Genomic DNA, 20,901 nt, shown 5'->3' on the forward strand with positions numbered 1-20,901 from the left:
TGGACTGTTTGCAAACATCCCTGGAGGGCTCCGCTTCTTTGGCCACCTGGCCCCAGGCCTGAAGCTTGGCCCCACACAAACAGAGGTGAGCACCGGTCATCAGCTCTTCTGCCCTTGAGGTTGTTTTGTTCTATTCAGGCCCTCCCAGTTGTAAGCTCTCATTCATGCTTCTGGCTTCAAGTTACTTCAGTGTCAGAATCATGCAGTGTTTGACTTTCTTTCTTCTTCCTTCCAGTAACCTTGAAGGAGTCCAAAAAGAATGTGATAGCTAATGGCAAGGTGCCAGTATGCTATGAGGTAGGGCCCTTGTCCCTGCAGAAGATGGCTGCAGAACTTTATTCTACCAGTGCTAATACCAACATCACAAACAGTAATTCCACTACCACTTCCACCACAGTCACTGTAGCCAGTACCAAGAATAGCTCCCTTCACCTCCATCAGACAGCCCAATCACCACCACCAGCACAAGTGCAAAATCTTAACAACAACTTCGAAAGTACCAACTGGCAGTCATTCTACCCCACTCTCCGAGAGAGGTAAGAAGCCAGATCAGATGTATTTAGACTCTGGCAGACCTTACTCCTCACTGGGAAAATATTTTACTAGAGGGGACCATCTAAAAGTGGGGGAGAAGCTGTGGCACAGCTTCACCACAATCTGTGGTGGTTTCATTTGCAAAAAATTAGAATGGGATGATGATGTTCTCGATTTTCCCTTTAACTAGTTTGAAGGTCTAGCATCTGCTTCTGTCCAGGTTCATGTATCCTCCAGTGAGAAGGTTGAGAAAATCACACTGTATGCTAAATGTTTGTTAAGATGCAGACCTAAGCATTTCTTTTCTCTGCAATTTCCAGGAATGCAATGATGTTCAACAATGAACTCATGGCTGATGTACACTTTATCATTGGCCCCCTGGAGGCATCAAAGAGAGTTCCTGCTCATAAGGTTTGTAGAACTGTTTTCCCTCATGTGAACCACTAGAGAAGACCTGGAACCTTTTAGAATGCAATTTCATATAATGTGAAATTGCTTCCATACATCTTAATTACCCTGAGCCACCGAAGCCAAATTTGCTTAGATGGAGGTATTCACAGTTCTCTGTAATCTTTATTGACTAGTGAATTTAATTAGATTGAACACAGCTGTTTACCAGCAAGATGTTTTTCTTCACAGTATGTGCTGGCAGTTGGCAGCTCTGTCTTCTATGCCATGTTTTATGGTGATCTTGCAGAAGTCAAATCTGAAATCCATATACCTGATGTGGAGCCTGCAGCTTTTCTCATCCTTTTAAAGTAAGTCTTGCCTTGAAATTACAAAGTGGTTACAGGGACTTGGGCTGCATTGTCATCAATTAAAGAATACTGAGTGCTCATTAGAGGAAAGGCAGTACACTAAGGACCTGTGAAATCAATACTATTTGTAAAACTGCAGGGTAAATCCACTGTAGATAACCATTGACCTGGTAAATTGCTAATCTCCCAAATTATAAAAGGTTATCTATTTCTGGGGAATGTATACTCTGCTATCAGAAATAGCATATAAAATAGCATAGCATTTAAATAATACAGCTTACTTAAATGTAACATTAAAAATAGTATATAAAACCTCCCCCAGCCCCTACCAGTACCTTCTTAAATCTGTTTTACTCTGACTAGGTACATGTATAGTGATGAAATTGACCTGGAAGCTGACACTGTGCTTGCAACTCTCTACGCTGCCAAGAAGTATATTGTTCCAGCTTTAGCAAAAGCTTGTGTCCATTTTCTAGAGACTAGTTTAGAGGCAAAAAATGCTTGTGTTTTGCTCTCCCAGAGCAGACTCTTTGAGGAACCAGAACTGACCCAGCGTTGCTGGGAAGTGATTGATGCTCAAGCAGAGATGGCATTAAAGTCAGAGGGCTTTTGTGAAATAGATCAACAAACATTAGAGATCATCCTGAACAGGGAATCACTAAACACCAAGGAGGTAGTTATCTTTGAAGCTGTTCTGAACTGGGCAGAAGCTGAATGCAAAAGACAAGGTTTGCCAATTACACCAAGAAATAAGAGGAAAGTATTGGGAAGAGTTTTATTTTTAGTACGAATTCCAACTATGACACTGGAGGAGTTTGCCAATGGTGCTGCTCAATCAGATATTCTAACCCTCGAAGAAACACGCAGCATATTCCTATGGTACACAGCTACCAAGAAACCACAGTTGGAGTTTCCCTTGACAAAAAGGAAAGGCCTTGCTCCTCAGAGATGCCACCGATTTCAATCATCTGCATATCGAAGCAATCAGTGGAGGTACCGTGGACGATGTGACAGCATCCAGTTTGCAGTAGATAAGAGGATATTTATTGCGGGACTCGGGTTATACGGATCAAGCTGTGGGAAAGCTGAGTACAGTGTAAAAATTGAACTTAAACGGCTAAATGTTGTTCTTGCTCATAATCTGACCAAGTTCCTCTCAGATGGATCCAGTAATACATTTTCAGTCTGGTTTGAACATCCAGTTCAAATTGAACAAGACACATTTTACAATGTTAGTGCCATCTTGGATGGAAATGAACTTAGTTACTTTGGACAGGAGGGAATGACTGAAGTTCAGTGTGAAAAAGTGACATTTCAATTCCAGTGCTCCTCAGACAGTACCAATGGCACTGGGGTCCAAGGAGGACAGATTCCAGAGCTTATTTTCTATTCCTGAGACAGTTTATGAGGACTGTATTCCAGTACTGCTATGCACATGAAAGGGATTTGTTCAAAACTAGAAAATTCTACAGCTGTTTCATGTTCAGCTATTACATTACTCTTAAAATAGCAGCCTCGCAGACTAAGTGAAAGAATGCTCTTGGGTTTAATCCTATTTTATTTATTCTATATGTAGACAACTAACTTACAGATTATGGCTGACCCTGAAAAAATGTTCTAAAATAGAGCTGTTTATGAACCTGTGAAATATAAAACATTTTTCTTTACTCTAAAAATCTGTACATTCATCATTTTTAAAAATGTCTTTGTGGTTCATGTCTTACGAATTCCAAAGCATACAAATCAACCAACAAATTCAAATAAATCACCTGACGAAATGGCCCCAGGGTCCCTTTCCAGCTCTCTAAAAAAAAAAAAAAATACAAAATCCTGCCCAACCATCACACTTTCATTTCTAATATGAAAGATGCTGCTTTGATTTTCCAAAGTTGTCTGGGTTGCTTTGATTTGAAGGAACATAGAAGAAGATGACAGACTTTTATTACACTGACAATCTCAGGTTCATCTGCTGATATCCCTAAGCTTTCTTCTAAAGAAGAATTAATCTTCTTTAGAAGAATCAATACATCAAAACTCAGCGGTACCCATTTGAACAGTAACATAGGACATACTATTGTGAGTCAACCCCAGTAAACTATCCAGCCAGTACCTGACTAATACTAAGAAATAGTTGTGGAAAAGTATGCTTGTTCTATGTCAACCTCAAAAGGCAAAAGATGTCCCCCAAAGCCTTGTTTCCCTTACAGAGCTAATAGGGACCTATGGCCACTGATCTAAAAATACCTTGTTTAGAAAAACAATTTAGAACATGAGCATGAACTAAATTCTCAGCAAGAGCTAGTTTTTTATACAGTGTAGTGCTCTAGAGCTGTAGAGAAAGTAATATTTTAAATAATGTAATTTAATAAAATCTTATTTGTTTTGAAAATCTATTGCTTAAAATTATAAGGAATGAACGTGGCCCAAAGAAGAGACAATCTCCTTTGTAAAGATGGGGCCCAAAGTGTGGAACATTCCATATACTGTCAGATTTTTTTCAGTACATTGTTCAGTTTTGCTGACTTTTTTCTCTCCTTCCTCTTTTTCTTTTCTCTTTACAAAAAATTCTTCATTTAAATGGAATGGTTTTCTGGAGGGGAAAGATACAGATTACGTAAAAACAAAAGATTTCAATTAAAATGTATTTTTAAAAGAAATTTATTTTATATAATAAAATTCAGTGGCTTAGAATACCAAACCTGATGGTAGAGAAAGAAACAGGGGGTCCTATAATTTCATTATTATAGGAAAGTCCCAAGTCAGGATTAAACTTCCATTTACTAATACAGGTTAGCACCTTCTTTGCAACTTACAATTTTAATGACCTACTTAAAGCAGAAGTATCAAACACACATGGACTCCATGGAGTCTGGACTTAACCAAATTAAAATGCAATTGGGAGATATTTAACAAAATAAAATTTAAAATACAATAAAACATAGTTAATGTAAATATATACGTAAAGTTTAGTAGCCTCTATTTCTATTTGAGTTTGACATCGCTGGCCTAGTGTACTGGGAGGTTTACATGACTTGCCCAGGATCACAAAGCTGGTATGTGTCTGAGGCAGAACTTCAACAAAGTTCTCCCTGGCTTCTAAGCCAGTTCTCTATCCACTTCAGCACATTGCCTCAATGATGGTACATCACCAAATTTCAAATACAAATGAAAAACCATCAGCACAACTGAAAACACCAGCCTCATGAACCAACAGAATGGAGAAAAATCCCAGGTGTCATTTTTTAAAGATATTAAGTCAACATCAATTTATTAAGGGCCTACTATGTGCTAAGCGATGGGAATACAAACAAATGAAGTGGCTACAAAATGAACAGAAATTTATAACCAGTTAAAAGAACAAGTATAGAGTATGTCGAATCTTCTCTGCCCACTTTAAAAAGGTGGGTCCTCAAAAAAAAAATTGCTTCTAGTACCCTTCCTCCTTTCACCACTAATCTTGCTACTTCTGTCACTTTAGAAAATTTGAAATTAAATAATTATAATAATGATGGTGTAGAGAGTTGGCAATATGAGTCTCATGGTTAAAATGTTTTGATAAGTGATGTTGAGAGTTTGCTAAACATATATTCATATTAAATTAAAATTTGGTTTCCAAAGTTCTCGCTGTTACCTTTCGTGCTATTTTGTATTGTCAAGCAGTTCATTTTGGAAAGACACTGTCATGGTCCCTTGGTGCACACTTAGAAATCTCTAACAGAAAGGACTGTAGTGGCCATTTAGTCTAAACACATCAAATTGCTTTAATGGATGCATTTATCAATATCCTTGGTCCTTCCTGGGTTCTGGGATGATGGATGGCCTACAGGGCTCATGAAATTTGACCACTGATGTTGCAGTTCCTTGAATATACCTATGCCACAGCCACTCCCAATAAAACTAGCAGCTTTTCTGGGGCCTTGCTTAAACTCACCTCTAATACTGATGCCCTCAGCTCTGTCTTCTGGTTACTATTCCTTCCCCTCATTCCTATTCCTCCCAGTCATACCTCAATCTTACATCCCTCTACTGGCTCCCACGTACCACCAGTGCAGAAAAGGTATATGTAAAGTATCATCAGAAGTTACTGAACAGGTAGAAGGCACCATGGTATAGGCAAAGTGCTAGATTTGGAATGTGAGAACCTGCTACCTATGTAACTTTATATAAGTGACTTCATCCCTCTGGGTCTGATTTGTAAAATGAAGGGACTGTATTAGATGATTTCCAAGATGCCTTCTAGTGTAAAATCATGCAAACTAGCAAATTTTATCTTTCTGCATAAGTCAGGACCGAAAATCAAAATGTGAGCAATTCATTTGCTTGTTTTACACTAAGCATTAGGCAACTAATCATAAACACTCTTCTAAAGAGAGTTCTTATTTCTGTGACATAAGACTCATCTCTTTCTTTAATGGCTAGACATATGGTGATCCTTATCTAGGTAAAATGATAGCTCTGACCATTAAGTGGGTCTTAATAAGTCTGAGGGCCTGATCTATGGTTTGCCCAACAGAGGCCCAAGCACTGCATATAATTTATGAACAACTGTCTCAGAGATAATGTTGGCAGAAAAATTAAAGGGCATAGATAGTTCTAAAATGAAGAGTGAGGTAAAACTACCTTCAGTTTCTTTCCCTCCCAATGGCTAAGTGACATAAACCTCCTTTGACATAAAAAGATTCTAGAAGAAACACACACACAGATAAGAGCTTCCAAGAGAGTGAATGATTAAAAGTGGTGCTAGTAGCAACATTCATCTGAAAAAATATGAGTTGGGTTTGACTGGGAAAGGGCTCTACGACCTTCTATTCAAGGCAGTAACCACAGACAATTTTATATAGCATAGGAGTTTCTAAGATATGCGTCTTCCCCACGTATTGCCTATTGCCTTTAAAGGGAAAGATCATCTCCCAAAACCTACATCTGAGCTAGTAGCCTTGAACAATACTTAGGTTTCTGTACCCAAAGTAGGTCTTAATCATGATGGGCTTTTTATAATTTTACAAAATTTCCTTACCTGAGAAATCTCTGGATTTTCAAGTGCTCCTTCCCTACCCCTTCTATTTCTTCAAAAACCATGGCACTTTATTCTCTGGCTTCAAAAGAACCAGTACTCTTTCAGAAAACAAGCACTGTCCAAATACTCAGACAACAAAAACATACCTATTGCTGGAGCATTGATGCAGAGTTCTCTGGCCAAAAGAAGAAATGTTTTCCCCAGCACATAAACATTCACCTATTAAAACAAACCCAAAACTTGGAGTTTATATTTTTAATGTTAATATTTTTGAAAGATATTCCACTATAAAATAGAATCAAAAACTATAACTGACAGCAACAATAAATTTTTTATTTTAAATAGCATATATGTATATATAGCTTATAAAGTACTTTGATGTAACTTCTCTTGATTTTCATCAGTTCCAGCCTACTTTTCCAACCATATCTCACTCTTATCCGAACATGTACTCATGTTCCAACTACACCAGATTACTAGTTATCCTTTACCAACATGTACCTTCTCTTGCCACTGTGTACCCATATAGACCCTTGAAATATTCCCTCAGCGTCTCCACTTACTGAAATTTTTCTCTTTCTTCAAAGCCTGTGATAGCTGCCACCTCCAGAAAGTTGTTCCTAATCCCCTGAGCTGAAAGTGTTCTTTGCATTTTCTTATTTACCAGGCCCTTTTCTTTGCCCTTCTCACATTTTATCTTTTATGATATTTATTTTTGTACATTGTATCTCCCTATTATACTCAGCTGAAAACCTTATCTCCCTTCCCTTCTTCTCCCCTATTCCTCTTCTCACATTACCAAAATGTCTTCTACCGCTATCTCCTTTGTGCCTGCCTCAGATGAAGAGGTGGCTGTTCTTGCCAAGGCAAACCTCTCTATGTGCATAAGTGATCCCATTCTATCCCATGGATTGCCTCTCTATCATTCTGACTCTCACTTATATTCAGTTTCATTCTTTCCCTCCTACCTACAAACAGGCCCATATTTCTCCATCTCTCCATCATCCATCATCTCCATCTCCTCACTTTATCGATGCATCTCCATTATCATCCCATGTCTAACGTTCTTTTTCCAGCTAAAGTCCTTGAGAAGGCTATTGATAGTAAGTACCTTCACTTCCTTGACTCTCATTCTCTTAACTCTCTGCAGTTAGGTTTCAAAACTCATCATTCAACTAAAACTACTCTCTCCAAAATTAGTTATCTTGTAATTGCCAAAGCCACCTCAATGATGAAGGAGATGGTTTCAGAGAAACCTGGGTAGACTTTTATGAACCTATGCAGAGTGAAGTGAGTAGAATAAGGAAAACAATTTGTTCAGTGACATTGTAGAGACAAGTATCTCTGAAAGATTTAGGAACTCTAATGACCACAATGACCAAACATCATTGATTCTAGAAAACTAATAACATATACACATATATGTATAAAAGAGAGAGGAGAGATACATACATTTATGTATATTTGTATTTATATAGATACACACTTTTTTTTTACTTTAAGACATGGCCAATGTGGAAATTTGTTTTGCTTAATACATACATGTTTCTAATGAGGCTTTTATTTTTCTTTCATTCTTAATTGAGAGGCAGGGGAATGGGAGGGAGAAAGGGTAGATTTTTGCTGATTGGAAAGAATAAAATTAAGAAAAATTTACAAGTGATCTTTTAATTTCCAAATCTAATGGCCTTTTCTTAATTCTTATCCTGCTTGATTGACCTTTGATGCTACTGATCATCCTCTTCTTTTTGGTTCTCTCTTCTTTCTAGATTTTTAGGACAGTGCCCTCTCCTGGTTCTTCTACCTACTCTGTGTCCTACCATTTCTTCTTAGTTTCCTTTGCTGGATCTTTATTCGGGTCTTTCCCTCGTCCCACGGTGTCCCACAGGGCTCTGTCCAGGGTGCCTTTTCTTCTCCCTCTGTCCTATTTCCCTTGATCTCATCAGCTCCTAGAGATTCAATTATCAGCTCTATACTGAGGATCCTCAAAACTACTTACACAGATTAAAACCTCTCTGCCAACCTCTAGTCTCTCCAATTGCCTTTTAGACATCTCAACCTGGAGGTTCTGTAGACACCTTGAATTCAGTATGTCCAAAATGAACTCATTCTCTTTCCCCCAAAACCTTTTCTTCTTTCAGACTTCCTTGTTAATTTTGAGGATAGCACTAGTTATTCCAGTTATCCGGGCTCACAACCTAGATGTCATCTTTGAATCCTCACTCTCACCTTCTCTATCCAATCTGTTGCCAAGGACTGTCCATTTTAACTTTTGTGACTCAGCTTGCATACATTCCCTTTTTTCTCTTCTAACACTGCTTCTAACACTAACTTCTCTTCTAACACTTTGGTGCAGGCCTTCATCACCCCAAGCCTGGACTACTGAAATAGCTGCTGGTTGGGCTCCCTGCCTTAAGTCTTTTCCACATTACAATCCATTCTTTATTTAGCTGTTAAAGTGTCTGGCAATGAACCCCCTACTCAGTAAACTCCAATTTCTCCCTATCACCTGTAGGATCAAATATGAAATCTTCTGTTTGGTATTCAAAGCCCTTTACATCGTAGACACTCCCACCTCCCCATTTCTGTTCATTTATACCTTACTTTTCCCACTTCCATATACTCTGTGATCCAGTGGCCTCTTTGATATTCCTCAAACAATACATTCCATCTCCATCTGGGCATTTTCACTGGCTTTTACCCAATCATGAAATTCTTTCCATCCTCATCTCTGCCTGGCTTCCTGCGTAACTAAACTGCCACCTTCCATAGGAAGTTTTCCCCAATCATTCTTAATTCCAATGCTTTCCTTCTGTTGATTATTTCCTATTTATCCTGTCCATAGCTTGTCTGAACATAATTGTTTGCATGTTGTCTCCCCCATAAGACTGTGAGCTCCCTAAGAGCACAGGCCGTCTTTCTTTGTTTCCAAGTATAGTGCTTGGCAGAGAGGGAACTTAATGTTTACTGACTAAGTTCTTCAAGGAAAAGAGACTATATTGTTTTTCAACTTTGCACCTCCACTTTTAGGCCCTGTATTTTATACCTAGTGGACATTTAATGTTTTCAATTTGCTGGCTTGAAAAAATGTATTTCCATTTTGCAGATGAGGAGAATTAAGTTCTAAACAATCATGCAATTTGAACAGGGTTATCTGGCTACTGTTAGGGTTGGAACTAAGGGTTTTTAGTGGACTCCAAGGACAAAGCTTTTCCTATCACACCACCATCTGTTCAATAATCAAGTTTGCTTGAAAGGGAGATTATACTTGAAGAATGTGAAGAAAAAGAAAAGCACATGTCACCATACAACATAAGTATTAATGTACAGGTCACCAGGTATACACACAGAAATCTGCCCATTTATAGAAACTGTAAATAACTAAAAAAAAATGTCCCTTTGTTTCTTTTCCCAATGCTACTGGTTCTATATCACATATGATATTACTTCTCACCTGGATTATTTGCAATAGCTTTCTTCAAACTAGTACCCTTACTTCTCCATCCTCATCCTTCCTAGACACAAGCCAGGAGGTCATCTTCCTAAAGCCCAGAGCAGATCATTGTTTCATATATCTCCTCTCCCCTACACCCACTCAAACAGTTATACCACAAAATCACAGAATTTCCTTATTTGAGATCATTTGATCCTATCTACACCTGAACAGGAATCCCTTCTACATTCTGAAAAGATGGTTAATCCTAAATCCAGTGTTCTACTATACCACTGCATATAATCAATGAGCTCCAGGTTACCCATTTACAAAAAAGGGTCACATTCTTTCCCACTGGCTACCCAAGCCCTTAATGCTAAAAATGCCTTTATCTTAAACATCTAAACATCTTTTTTCTTGCCTTCTGTCCTTTTGTACTCATACTGATTCCTGCCAGAAGATAACACATACCTAGCCACCATCATCCATTAATGAGTATACTTCTTCCCATGCTACTAACACTGTAGGTCAGGAGGAAGGGAAGACATACTTCTTACTCTTCACTGGCCTCTTCCATATCCTTCCTCTGTCACTATCACTCAGGAATCCCCCTTCCTCTTTTGAGGTTCACTCAATATGCCTATAACATTCTATCCTGATCTAATCAATCAAACAACAAGCATCTATTACGCATTTACTGTGAGTCAGGCATTGTACTATATAAAGGGAATGCAAAGGCCATTCTCACTTTTTCAAGAAGTTGAATATCTATCTCAACCATCTCAACCCTTGCACATATGTTTTTGGATAGAATACAAAGTCCTCAGCTCTTTTTGGGGGGGGGGGGGTGTTATATAACAATTACTACTAAAGTCTTGCTTTTTGCGAAATCTTTCATTGACTACCACTTCTACAGTATAGTGATGAATACAGAGAAGTATGGAAAGACATACAAACTGATACAAAGTGAAGTAAGCAGAATCATGAAGACAAGATACACAACAATGTAAATGGAAAGAATTGCAGTAACAACAAAACAATTGAAAGTAGATGCTTCAATGTTTTTTTAATTTTGTGAAAAATTCTTTCATATAGTATTATGAGGGATATTGCTCTGAGAAAGGATGAGGGCAGAAATACATAGAAAATACATGATGTAAAAACCAAAGATATTAACAAAAATTTTATTTTTAAAAGCACCAATATATAAACAGACCTTGAAATATATTCTAGTTTAGAAAACAAGGCATTCAGAACTAATATGTAATCCCCCAAAATGTATAATTTTATTTATTTAGCTTTCAATTCTGGATCATTAAGGGAAACAGAATCACCTAGGTCCTCTATCCAATGGCCTTAGTAGGAAAATTGTTTCAGAACTTGGCCTGAATCATACTACTGTTTTTATGAGCCTGAGCATCCTTTCTCTAGATCACTCTGGTTCTACTGGATTTGCCACTGAGTCACTGTGATGTTTTTTGTTTTGTATTTATTGGCTTATCTCTTGCCTAAACAAAATTCAGTTTCATCCCAGACACAGACCCCTTCACAATTTTCAGAAAATTGCTTGTATCCAACAAAAATAGCCTTGCCACAGCCTTCCAGACATTGCTGTTCTAGAAGTCCTGTCTCCATCAGGAATCCAAGGCTCCTAGATGACAGAAGAGCAACTCCTCAGCTTTACATTTAGAGTCTTTTTGAGTCTGGTTCTATATTACCTTTCCCCTTCATATCCCACATTACAGGCAAACTGTCCTTGTTGCTATTTCTCTAAGTTAGCATTTCATCTTCTGTCTCTACCATACCATGGGCTATCCTCCATGCTTTCTCCCTCCTCATTTATACTTCTTAGAATCCTTAGCTTCCTTCATGGTTTAACTCATTTGCCACCTCTTCCGTCAGGGCTTTCTTGATTTCCTCTAGTTATTAGTGCTCTCTCTCTCTCTGCAAATAAACTTATATTTATATATTTAAATATCCCATCATCCTAAATTCTAAAAGTGTCATCCATAAGTGCTATTTCTCTCTCATATACTACTGAATGAAGTTGGAGAAAACCATGAAACCATGCTGACTGGATCCACCCCAAAGTTACTACAAAATTTCAACTGTATCCAAACTGCAGCAAGGGGATCTTTTTATACATAATAGATTCACTATCCTTTTCACCATTATGTCTTTCTTTTAAAAAGGGGGGGGGGGGAGAGCAGCTAAGTGGTACAGTGAGTAGAGCACCGGCCCTGGCTTCAGGAGGACCTGAATTCAAATCAGGCCTCAGACACTTGATACACTTACTAGCTGTGTGACCTTGGGCAAGTCACTTAACCCCAACTGCCCTGTCTTCCCCCTCCAAAAAAAAAAAGGTTTTTTTAAAAGTCTTTTGTTTTTTGTATCCTCAAAGTTTTCCCTTCCCAAAGTATCCCCTCCCCTTCCCAGAGAGCCATCCCATCCCTGTCTTAAAATCTTCTTATTCCTCTTCAAATCTCCCATAGCTCCCCATAACCCACACCCTTTCCAGCTGAGAACTTTGCCTTGTATATCACTTAAAAAAAATGAAGCCATTCTCTGAGGGCTCTCTCTCTAGTCCTCTCCTCCTCAGTTCATATCAGACATCTTCTACTTCTACAAGAAAAGTTGGAGCTTCTTGCCAAGGCCTAGTCCACATGAACTCCTATCTTTTTCCCATCAGTTTGCCTCCACTGATTCTTTTCCTGCAGCCTACGAATGCACTCATCCTTAAAGTCCTTCATAACTTGGTCACTCCCTACTTTTCCATCTTCTTACGCATTATACTATATCCACATCCTCTTTAATGCGGTGATATTGGCTTCCTTGCTGTTCTTCATGAGATACAATAGTCCATCTCCTGACTCTGGGAATTTTCATGGCTGTCCCCTTCACCTCCAAGTCTGGAATTCTCTGCTGCCTCATTTCCTTCTAGCTTCTCTGACTTCCTTCTAGTGCCTGCTAAAATCCTACCTGCAAAAAAGACTTTTCCAAACTCCCTTAATGCTAGTGTCTTCTCTCCAAATTATTTCCTGAGTTTATCTTGTTTGTACATAGTTACTGGCATCTTGTCTCTCCCATTAGACTGTGTCTTGAAAGAAGGGATTTTATTGTTGTTTAGGGCTTTTTCTCTCCTTTGTATCTCCACTGCTTAGCACAGTACCTACCACATGGTAGGAATACTTAATAAATGTTGTTAATTTGACTTTGTTACCTAATTCTTTCGTTTCTGAATCACTGAATGGCTTTTAGAGGCAATGTAACATAATATATGCTGTGCTGGATTTGGAGTTGTGAAAATAAAGATTCAAACCCTGACTCTCTAGTTATAACCCCTCTAAACAGCAATCTCATTTGTATAGTGGGAATGATATAGTCATACCTAACTCGGAGGGCTAGTCTGAGAATCAAAGTAGATAATATATGAAACCACCCTGCAAGCCTGAAAGTTGCTTGTCACTGCCACTTCCAGTGTCTCCCTCTACCACCATCACTCAGTAATATTCCTCCTTTAAGCTATCCAAACTTAACCACAAATCCAGGGGCTAGTGGCCATTATCTACCAACCAACATTCACCCTTCTAAATGAGTACAGTATCTAGTCCACAGTCTCTTTATCTACTTTAATCCTACTCCTTTACTCCACCACAGCTATGCACAGAGGATGACATCCTTGACCCTGCCATCACCCACAAACATGACATTTCCTTGTTTATGACCTACAAAATTCCTTTAGTTGATAATAATCTTTTCAACTCAATCTTTCTTTGCGCCTTACAACCCTGAGCCCTGCTTTGTGCTCACTTTCACCTCTAATCCCTCCATCCCTCAGCCTAAATTCTCCTGCCTTCTCAATCTTGACCCTTCAGCAAACCAATTCAACTCTATAGTATCCTCTCTGGGCAGCTGGCTGATGCAGTGCAGAGCGCCAGGCCAGGAGTTAGAAAGACTCATCTTCCTGAGTTCAAATCTGGCCTGACACTTACTTAGCTTGGTGACCCTGGGCAAGTCACTTGACCCTGCTTGCCTCAATTTCCTCATCTGTAAAATGAGCTGGAGAAGAAAACAGCAAACTATTCCAGTATCTTTCCCAAGAAAACCCCAAATAGTGTCACAAGGAGTCAGACACAATTGAAAACAAATGAACAGCAAAAGTATCCTCTCTGCTCTGTTCTTCAATCTCTTGTAACCTTGTCATATTAACCATCATATTTTGACAAACCTCAAACCTGGATTACTGACACATACCTCCCTCACTCCTATTTAAGTCCAAGCTATAGGAAGTATAGAACTATGACTAGGTTCACTACAAATTTATGGTACCTAATCTCAACTGGGCCATCACAAATGCAAGGCATTCTCCTCTTTTCTAAACAATTCAGTCTCCCACACACCACAGCAAGTATTCCAAATTTCTTCTTTCAAAGCTCTTTAAATATAGTAAAAATCTTCATTTTAGATTCTCTAACAATATCAAGAAATAATATTTCTCTGGTCTAAAAACTGCTTTCCCACAATTCCCTGTTTGAAGGTGACATGAGGACAAAAAAATATTTCTTAGGGAAATGGTTTAAGGGTAGTAATAGTAACTAAAATGCAGAGGAAAGAGTACTTCTAGATTGGGCTCTGGAAACACCTAAGGGCTGTCTTCTCTTTGTCCATACCCTAAAGCAATTGGTCCAAGGGCTTATCTTGAACAGAAAAAGGATTAAGATACAGATCAGAGAGAAGAACTCCATTTATTCCTGGAGGGGAGTGGTCCAGGAATGAATGAGATGGTTCCTTGGGTATTTAACTATTCTGAAATGTTAACCTCCAACTGGATTTTTACATATTGCCATCTTTTTTTCCTTCAAGGTTCATATAAATTGTCTTGGGGAGAGAGAATATGTCAGAAGCATGAGGAAACTATGTTAATTTAATTTGAGGAGAGACATCTCGCTCCAAACTAGGAGTGGCTTGGATATTAATGTTAAATTAAATTCTTTGTGAGAGACTTGTACATTAAACCTCGAAGATGGTATCAATATTCTTTCTTATAAAAACTCATGCTACTTGACCCCAACCATAGAGTTGAGGACCTTGCATCATACTTAACCCTCCCCTCCACCCCCCAAAAAACTAAAACTTTCATTAGAGTCCCTTTTTCATCTCATATTGTATCATGACCCTTATACAAGGATTCTAATACTATTCCCTCCCCAATTCTCCAGAAAACTGTCCCCATTACCATCCCTCTTCCCAGGTCTATTTTCATTTTCTTGCTATCTGATCACTCCTTCCTGGCTGCCTACAAACACATTTAAATCTCCCTCATCTTAAAAAAAAAAATTTAAACTTGATCTTACCTTACCAGCCAATTATCATCCAATATATTTACTTTCTTCTCAACTAAACTTGAAAAAAGCCAACAATAGTGGGTGCCTCCACTTTCTCTCCTGCAGACTCCCATACTGAAATCTGGTTTCTGACTTCAGCATTCAACTGAAACTGCTTTGGAGTTACCAATGACACCATTTTTAAAAATTATATATTTTTTACAATTGGCAAAAATCCATGCCTCTTATTCTCATCCCAAATGTACCTCTCCCTCCCCGCAATGAAAATGAAAGAAAAACAAGCCATGTTTCAAACATGAATGGTTAAAAAAAAATCTGGAAAATATGGCTGGCCATATCCAAAAATAAATCTCATTCTGCACTGAGTGCTTTACCTCTATCAGAAGGTGGGTAGCATGTTTCATCATTAGTCCCCTGGAATTATGGTTGGTCATTGCACTGAACAGAGTATCTAATTCTTTCAAAGTTATCTTAAATATGTAAATTGTTCTGGTTCTGTTTCCTTCACTCTGTTATCAGTTCATACAAGTCTTCCCAAACCTCTCTGGAACTATCCCCTTCATCATTTAATAGTATTCCATTACATTTATACACTATAACTTGTTCAGGCATTCTCCAATTTATGAGCACCCTCCTCAGATTCTCATTCTATGCCACCTCAAAAAGAATTACAAATATTTTTGTACATCCTTAGTTAAGTTTGTTTTACTTGGGACTAATCTCTTCCTTCATATACACTCCCCTCTTAACTTTCCCATCTCCTTTTCCCCTCCTATTTTCTTGTTAAGTGAAATGTATTTATGTCTATGTGTATATTATTCTGTCTTCCTTTGACCAGTTCAAATGAAAGTGAGGTTCAAGTGTCAGATGATCCTTCCTCACCCTTGTCTACTATAGATGTACACTATACTTGTATACAATACAGACACACACACACATACACACACACACACACACACACACAATTATTTTTGTATGCTATACAGATGTCTACTATATCCCTTGATTATGTAAGAAAATTTTCCCTAACCTTCCTTCTCTGGCCCCCCTCTTGTATATTCTGTATATTCTTCTTCCCTTCTTTCTAGTCTTCTCTTAAGATGAACACCACATAACAGAAAATGCCTAAGCCTTCTCTAATTAGACTCTATGACTCCAGATGATGACAGGGTTCAGAGGGGACACATGTATCATCTTCCCATATTATAATAAAAGCAGTTTATCTTCGAGTTCTTTATCATCACAAATCTGTGTTTACCTTTATATGTTTCTCTTAATGACTTTTTGTGCTTCTCTTAAAACTGTAAAGTTTCTACACAGCTCTGGTCTTTTCATCATGCTTGGAAGTCCATTTTCTCCCCTGAGGCATTATACTCAGTTTTTCTAGGTAAGTTATTCTTGCCTTTAAGTCTATAATCATTGCCTTCTGGAATATCATATTCCAAGACCTCTACCCCTTTCAGAGTGGTCACTGCTAAATCATGTGTAATCCTGACAGTGGCTCTTCTATATTTCAATTCTTCCTAGCTGCTTGAAGCACTTTATCTTTGAATTGGAGGCACTGAATATTGACTATAATGTTCCTATTAGTTTTCATTTGGGAGTTTCTTTCAGGAGGTTATCTGAATCTATTTCTACTTTGTGTTCTGGTTATAGAGCCCTGGACAGTTTTCTTTTAAGATTTCTTGAAATATGATGCCTAGGCTCTTTTTATGGTCATGGCATTTGGGCAGTCCAGTGATTTTTAAAATTTTTTTCTCCTCATTTTTAGGTCACTTATTTTGGCTAGGAAATAGCTTATATTTTCTTCTACTTTTTGCATTCTTTTGACTTTGTCAATATTTTCTGTAGCCTAATGGTGTCATTGTCTTCTATTTAGTCCATTGTAATTTTCAGAGACTTGGTTATTTGGGCAAGGTTTGTACCTCTTGTGCCAAACTATTAATTTCCCTTCCAATTCTTTCTTCTACAGCTCTCATTTCTTTCCTATTTTTTTCTTGAAAGTTCTCATTTTGCTAATAAAAAGTTTAAACTCTTTCTAAAAGTCAACTCTTCTTGGAAATCTAGTTAAACTTGTGTCCAAGCTTTGTTTTGCTCTGAGGCTTTGCTTGTAGATGTTTTGAAGTCATTCTATTCTTCTGGATTTGTGTCTTCAGTTTCCCCATCAACATAATAGCTTTTTCTGGTGAGATTCTTTCTTTTATTTGTTCATTCTTCAAGCCTACTTCCTGACTTTGGACTTGATGTCAGGGCTGGGTTCTATACACTTCTAGAAAAAATGCCTGGGCTGGGCCTGCTGCTGCTTTCTTGGGGTACTAAGTATTGTGTTATTCCAGACCTCAGGGACAAGCCCGGACCTGCAAGTCTTCAGTGCCCCCAAAGTGTTCTAATCCAGAGCAAAATCTGATTGTTGTCACTTTGGTCTGACCTTTTCAAGTGTCTGATGTGGGTCTGGGTCTGAGGAGCATTAGACTGCTGTAGGACAGCCCCTATCATCTAGCTGGAATTTTCCGCTGGGGAACCAGCAGACAGAACCAAAGTGACAGAATTGCAGGCTTCCTTTTGCTCTGAGATTCCTTCCAGCAGAAAGGAATTCCCCTACAGGCTTCAGATTGGGATAAAAGCTGAAACTGAAACCTAGCTCTGTTCCTAGGATATCTAAGTCATACCACTGCTGCTTTTGCAGAATTTAGTCCTCCTCAGGAAGGCCCTGCTGAGAGCCTTCTACCACTCCCTACTATATGCTACACCTGGATTCCCATCCCCTCTTCAATCCATCCTACATCTGTGACCAGGAACGGGGTAGTTAAGAGATACAGCAGCCAGTTGGCATCTGTTCTGTCACAGTAAGTCAATAGGGGTCTAAGAGTGCCCAGTATGGGTCTGGGACATCCTTTTGCCCCAGTTAACAGCCTCTCCCTGGTCACCCATACACTCCCCATACAATATGCTCCTAGCCAGACCTGTTCCCAGATCTTTGTGTGTGTCTCCCAATACTAGCCTGTGCTGGAGAAATGATTCACTGTGACTTTTTCTTGGATTTCTCCATCAGAATTCAGTCTGATATGTTTTTTAGGTTTGTTTGTAGGAGTGCTATTGGTGAGGGAAGGATGCCTTGATATATTGCTTCCTGCTAACCACCATCTTGACTCTACAAATAAATACTTAATTGTCAACTCTAATGGCCTTTTCTCAATTTTGATCCTTCTTGACCTCCCCAAAGAATGATACTGTTGACCACTTTATCCTCTTGGATATTTCTCTTCTCTAGGTTTTCTTAATAGTGCTTTCTTTTGGTTCCCCTTCTACCTGTCTGAATTCCTTCTCAATTTCCTTTGTTAGCAATTCATCTATGTCACACCCGCCAACTGTGGTTGTCCCCCAAGGCCTTCTTCTATTTTCACTCTATTTCACTCTATACATTATCATACTGAGTCAGATGAATCCCAAATCTATATATCCAGCCACAGTCTTGTTCCTCCATGATCAACTTCCTCTTAGACATTTCAAACTAGATGTCCCACAGGCCTCTCAAATACAACATTTTCGAAATGAAGATTCATTATTTTTCCTCACAACTCCTACTATAAAGAGTACCAACATCCTCCCTATCACCCAGGTTTACAACCTCAGGGATACCTCTCCACTCACATATTCACTACCCTAATTCAGGCCTTCATCACCTCTTGCCTGGAGTGGCTTACTAAATGATCTTCCAGTCTCAGGTCTATCCGCATTCTATTGAATTCTCTGTTGTTGTTTTGCAAAGTATAAAGCTGATTATGTCACTGTCCCACTCAAAAATGTCCATTGGCTCCCTATTACATCCAAGATAAAATATAAAGTTCTTTGTTTGCATTTAAAACTTTTCACAATTTAGTTTCTTCCTACTTTTCTAGACTTCTTATATTTTATTCTCCTCTACATACTATGTAATCCAGCCTATCGTATGTGCTATTCCAAAAACACAACATTCTATTTCAACTTCTTATACCTTTGCACTGGCTGTCATCTATGCCTGGAATGCTCTACTTCTTAGAATCTCTGGCTTCCTTCAAAATACAGCTCAAGAAACAATTTCTACAGTAGGTCTTTTCCAATCCCCCCACTGCTAGTGCCTTTCCTTTCAAGGTTACTTATGCCCATCCCTTCCCTGCCTCTATCATATGAAAGCTTGTAATATATGTGTGTGTACACACACACACACACACACACACACACATATATATATATCTATATCTTGTATGTACAAATTATTTACATTTTGTTTACACACTAAAATATAAACTCCCAGAGGGCAGGAGCAATTTTTGCCTTTCTTTACATCCCTTGACTTAGCACAGTTCCTGGAACAAAGTAAGCACTTAATAAATGTCTGTTGATTGACTAATTCTACAAATATTAAAATCTCAGTAATAAAGGTACACAAAGATATTTTTGGAGAAAAGCAATAGCACAGTTGCCTAAGCAACAAGCAAGATACTCTGCACTACTGTTTACCTTTTTTAGAGAAAATCCACATGATCCTAGTGAGTACAGCTATATTTCCTATTTTTGCCATTCCAAAACTGAATACAAAACTCAGATTTTAAGGGCCAAACAATTTAGAATTATTTCACATTTATTGGAAAATTACTTGAGTTGAAATGAAGTGGTTTTGGTCATGAGCTGCTTTAATTCAGCAGACAATCTTAGAGCAATGTAAAGCATGTGAAGCCAAGATTCATTAGATTATCACAACACCAGGAGATTATTTTTAGCTTGACCAAACTCTATTTGATCAGTAGCATTCTGAGAGATTCCATTCACACAACAAATGGAAGGACCAAAATAACCTGCACCATATGATTGATATAACATAAAACAATTATTGTTACTAGGTGCAAGTATGTTAATGTTCTCTAAACTGTATGATTGTATATACACAACTGTTCATCATTTTATAAAAAGCCTCAATAGAAGAGGGAAGGTAAGGAGAGAAAGCCTACTATATGCCAGACACTGTGCTAAGCACTTTCCAAATGTTATCCATTTTTTCCCTTAGTAGTCTGAAAGTAATTTTCTCCAGGACTTTAAAGTTTGCCAAACGCTTCACAAAAATTACCTCACTTGGTCCTTATAGCAACTCCATGAGGTACAAGCTATTATTATCCTCATTTTAATGATGATGAAACTGAGGCTGAAAGTAGATAACAGACTTGCCCAGAATCATACATGCAGCTAGTAAGAGGTTGGCATAGTAGAATTTGAATTCAGGTCTTCCTGACTCCAAGTTCAGCCCTTTATCCAATATAACATCTAGCTGCCTATAGATAAATGTAAATGTACATTATTAATTCATATTTTGTTCTTTTTAAAGAGAACATCCTCATTTTAAAGCCCCAATTTAGAACAAAAGCTTATAGAGGGTTCTCATTTTTTTTTTGTTTCCAAAGAATGAAGGGTCTGACACTTTGCTGAACATTATTACAAATCATGTTGAATTAGCTGTTTCTTCAAAATTCCACATTTCTGTAAGGACATCATCATCTTCTCGGTCATCCAAGTTCATAACATCCAAGTATTCCTTGATTCTTCCTTATCTCTTACTCCTTATATTTAACTGGTTGTCAAGTCTTGTCACATCTACCTCTGCAACCTCTCTCCCTTCCCTCCTCTTCTCTCCTACTTTAGGCCTTCATCACCGTTTGCCTAAAGTATTAAAACATCTTTCTAAATTGGCAGTCTCTCCTGTTACCAATCAATCTGCTCCACAATTTAGCCTCTACAAAGCTGCCAAAATAATCTTCTAACAACTAGATCTGATCATAGCAC

General features: G+C 38.2%; 2 protein-coding genes across 2 annotated transcripts in view; one reads left to right on the forward strand and one right to left on the reverse strand.

The window, feature by feature from the left end:
* BRF1 (BRF1 RNA polymerase III transcription initiation factor subunit) overlaps window positions 1-20,901 on the reverse strand; it is a 159,245-nt gene that overhangs the window by 95,298 nt on the left and 43,046 nt on the right. The window contains 1 exon segment of the mRNA XM_036748768.1: window positions 6,456-6,528. Coding sequence (XP_036604663.1) covers window positions 6,456-6,528 — 73 coding nt within the window.
* On the forward strand, window positions 201-4,821 carry BTBD6 (BTB domain containing 6). Its single transcript, XM_036748769.1, is given in 5 exon segments — window positions 201-227; window positions 229-536; window positions 855-945; window positions 1,174-1,292; window positions 1,656-4,821. Coding segments are annotated over 5 exon segments (1,578 nt in total). The 3' UTR covers window positions 2,689-4,821.

Source organism: Trichosurus vulpecula, chromosome 3 (assembly GCF_011100635.1).
Source record: "Trichosurus vulpecula isolate mTriVul1 chromosome 3, mTriVul1.pri, whole genome shotgun sequence".
Lineage (NCBI taxonomy): Eukaryota > Metazoa > Chordata > Mammalia > Diprotodontia > Phalangeridae > Trichosurus > Trichosurus vulpecula.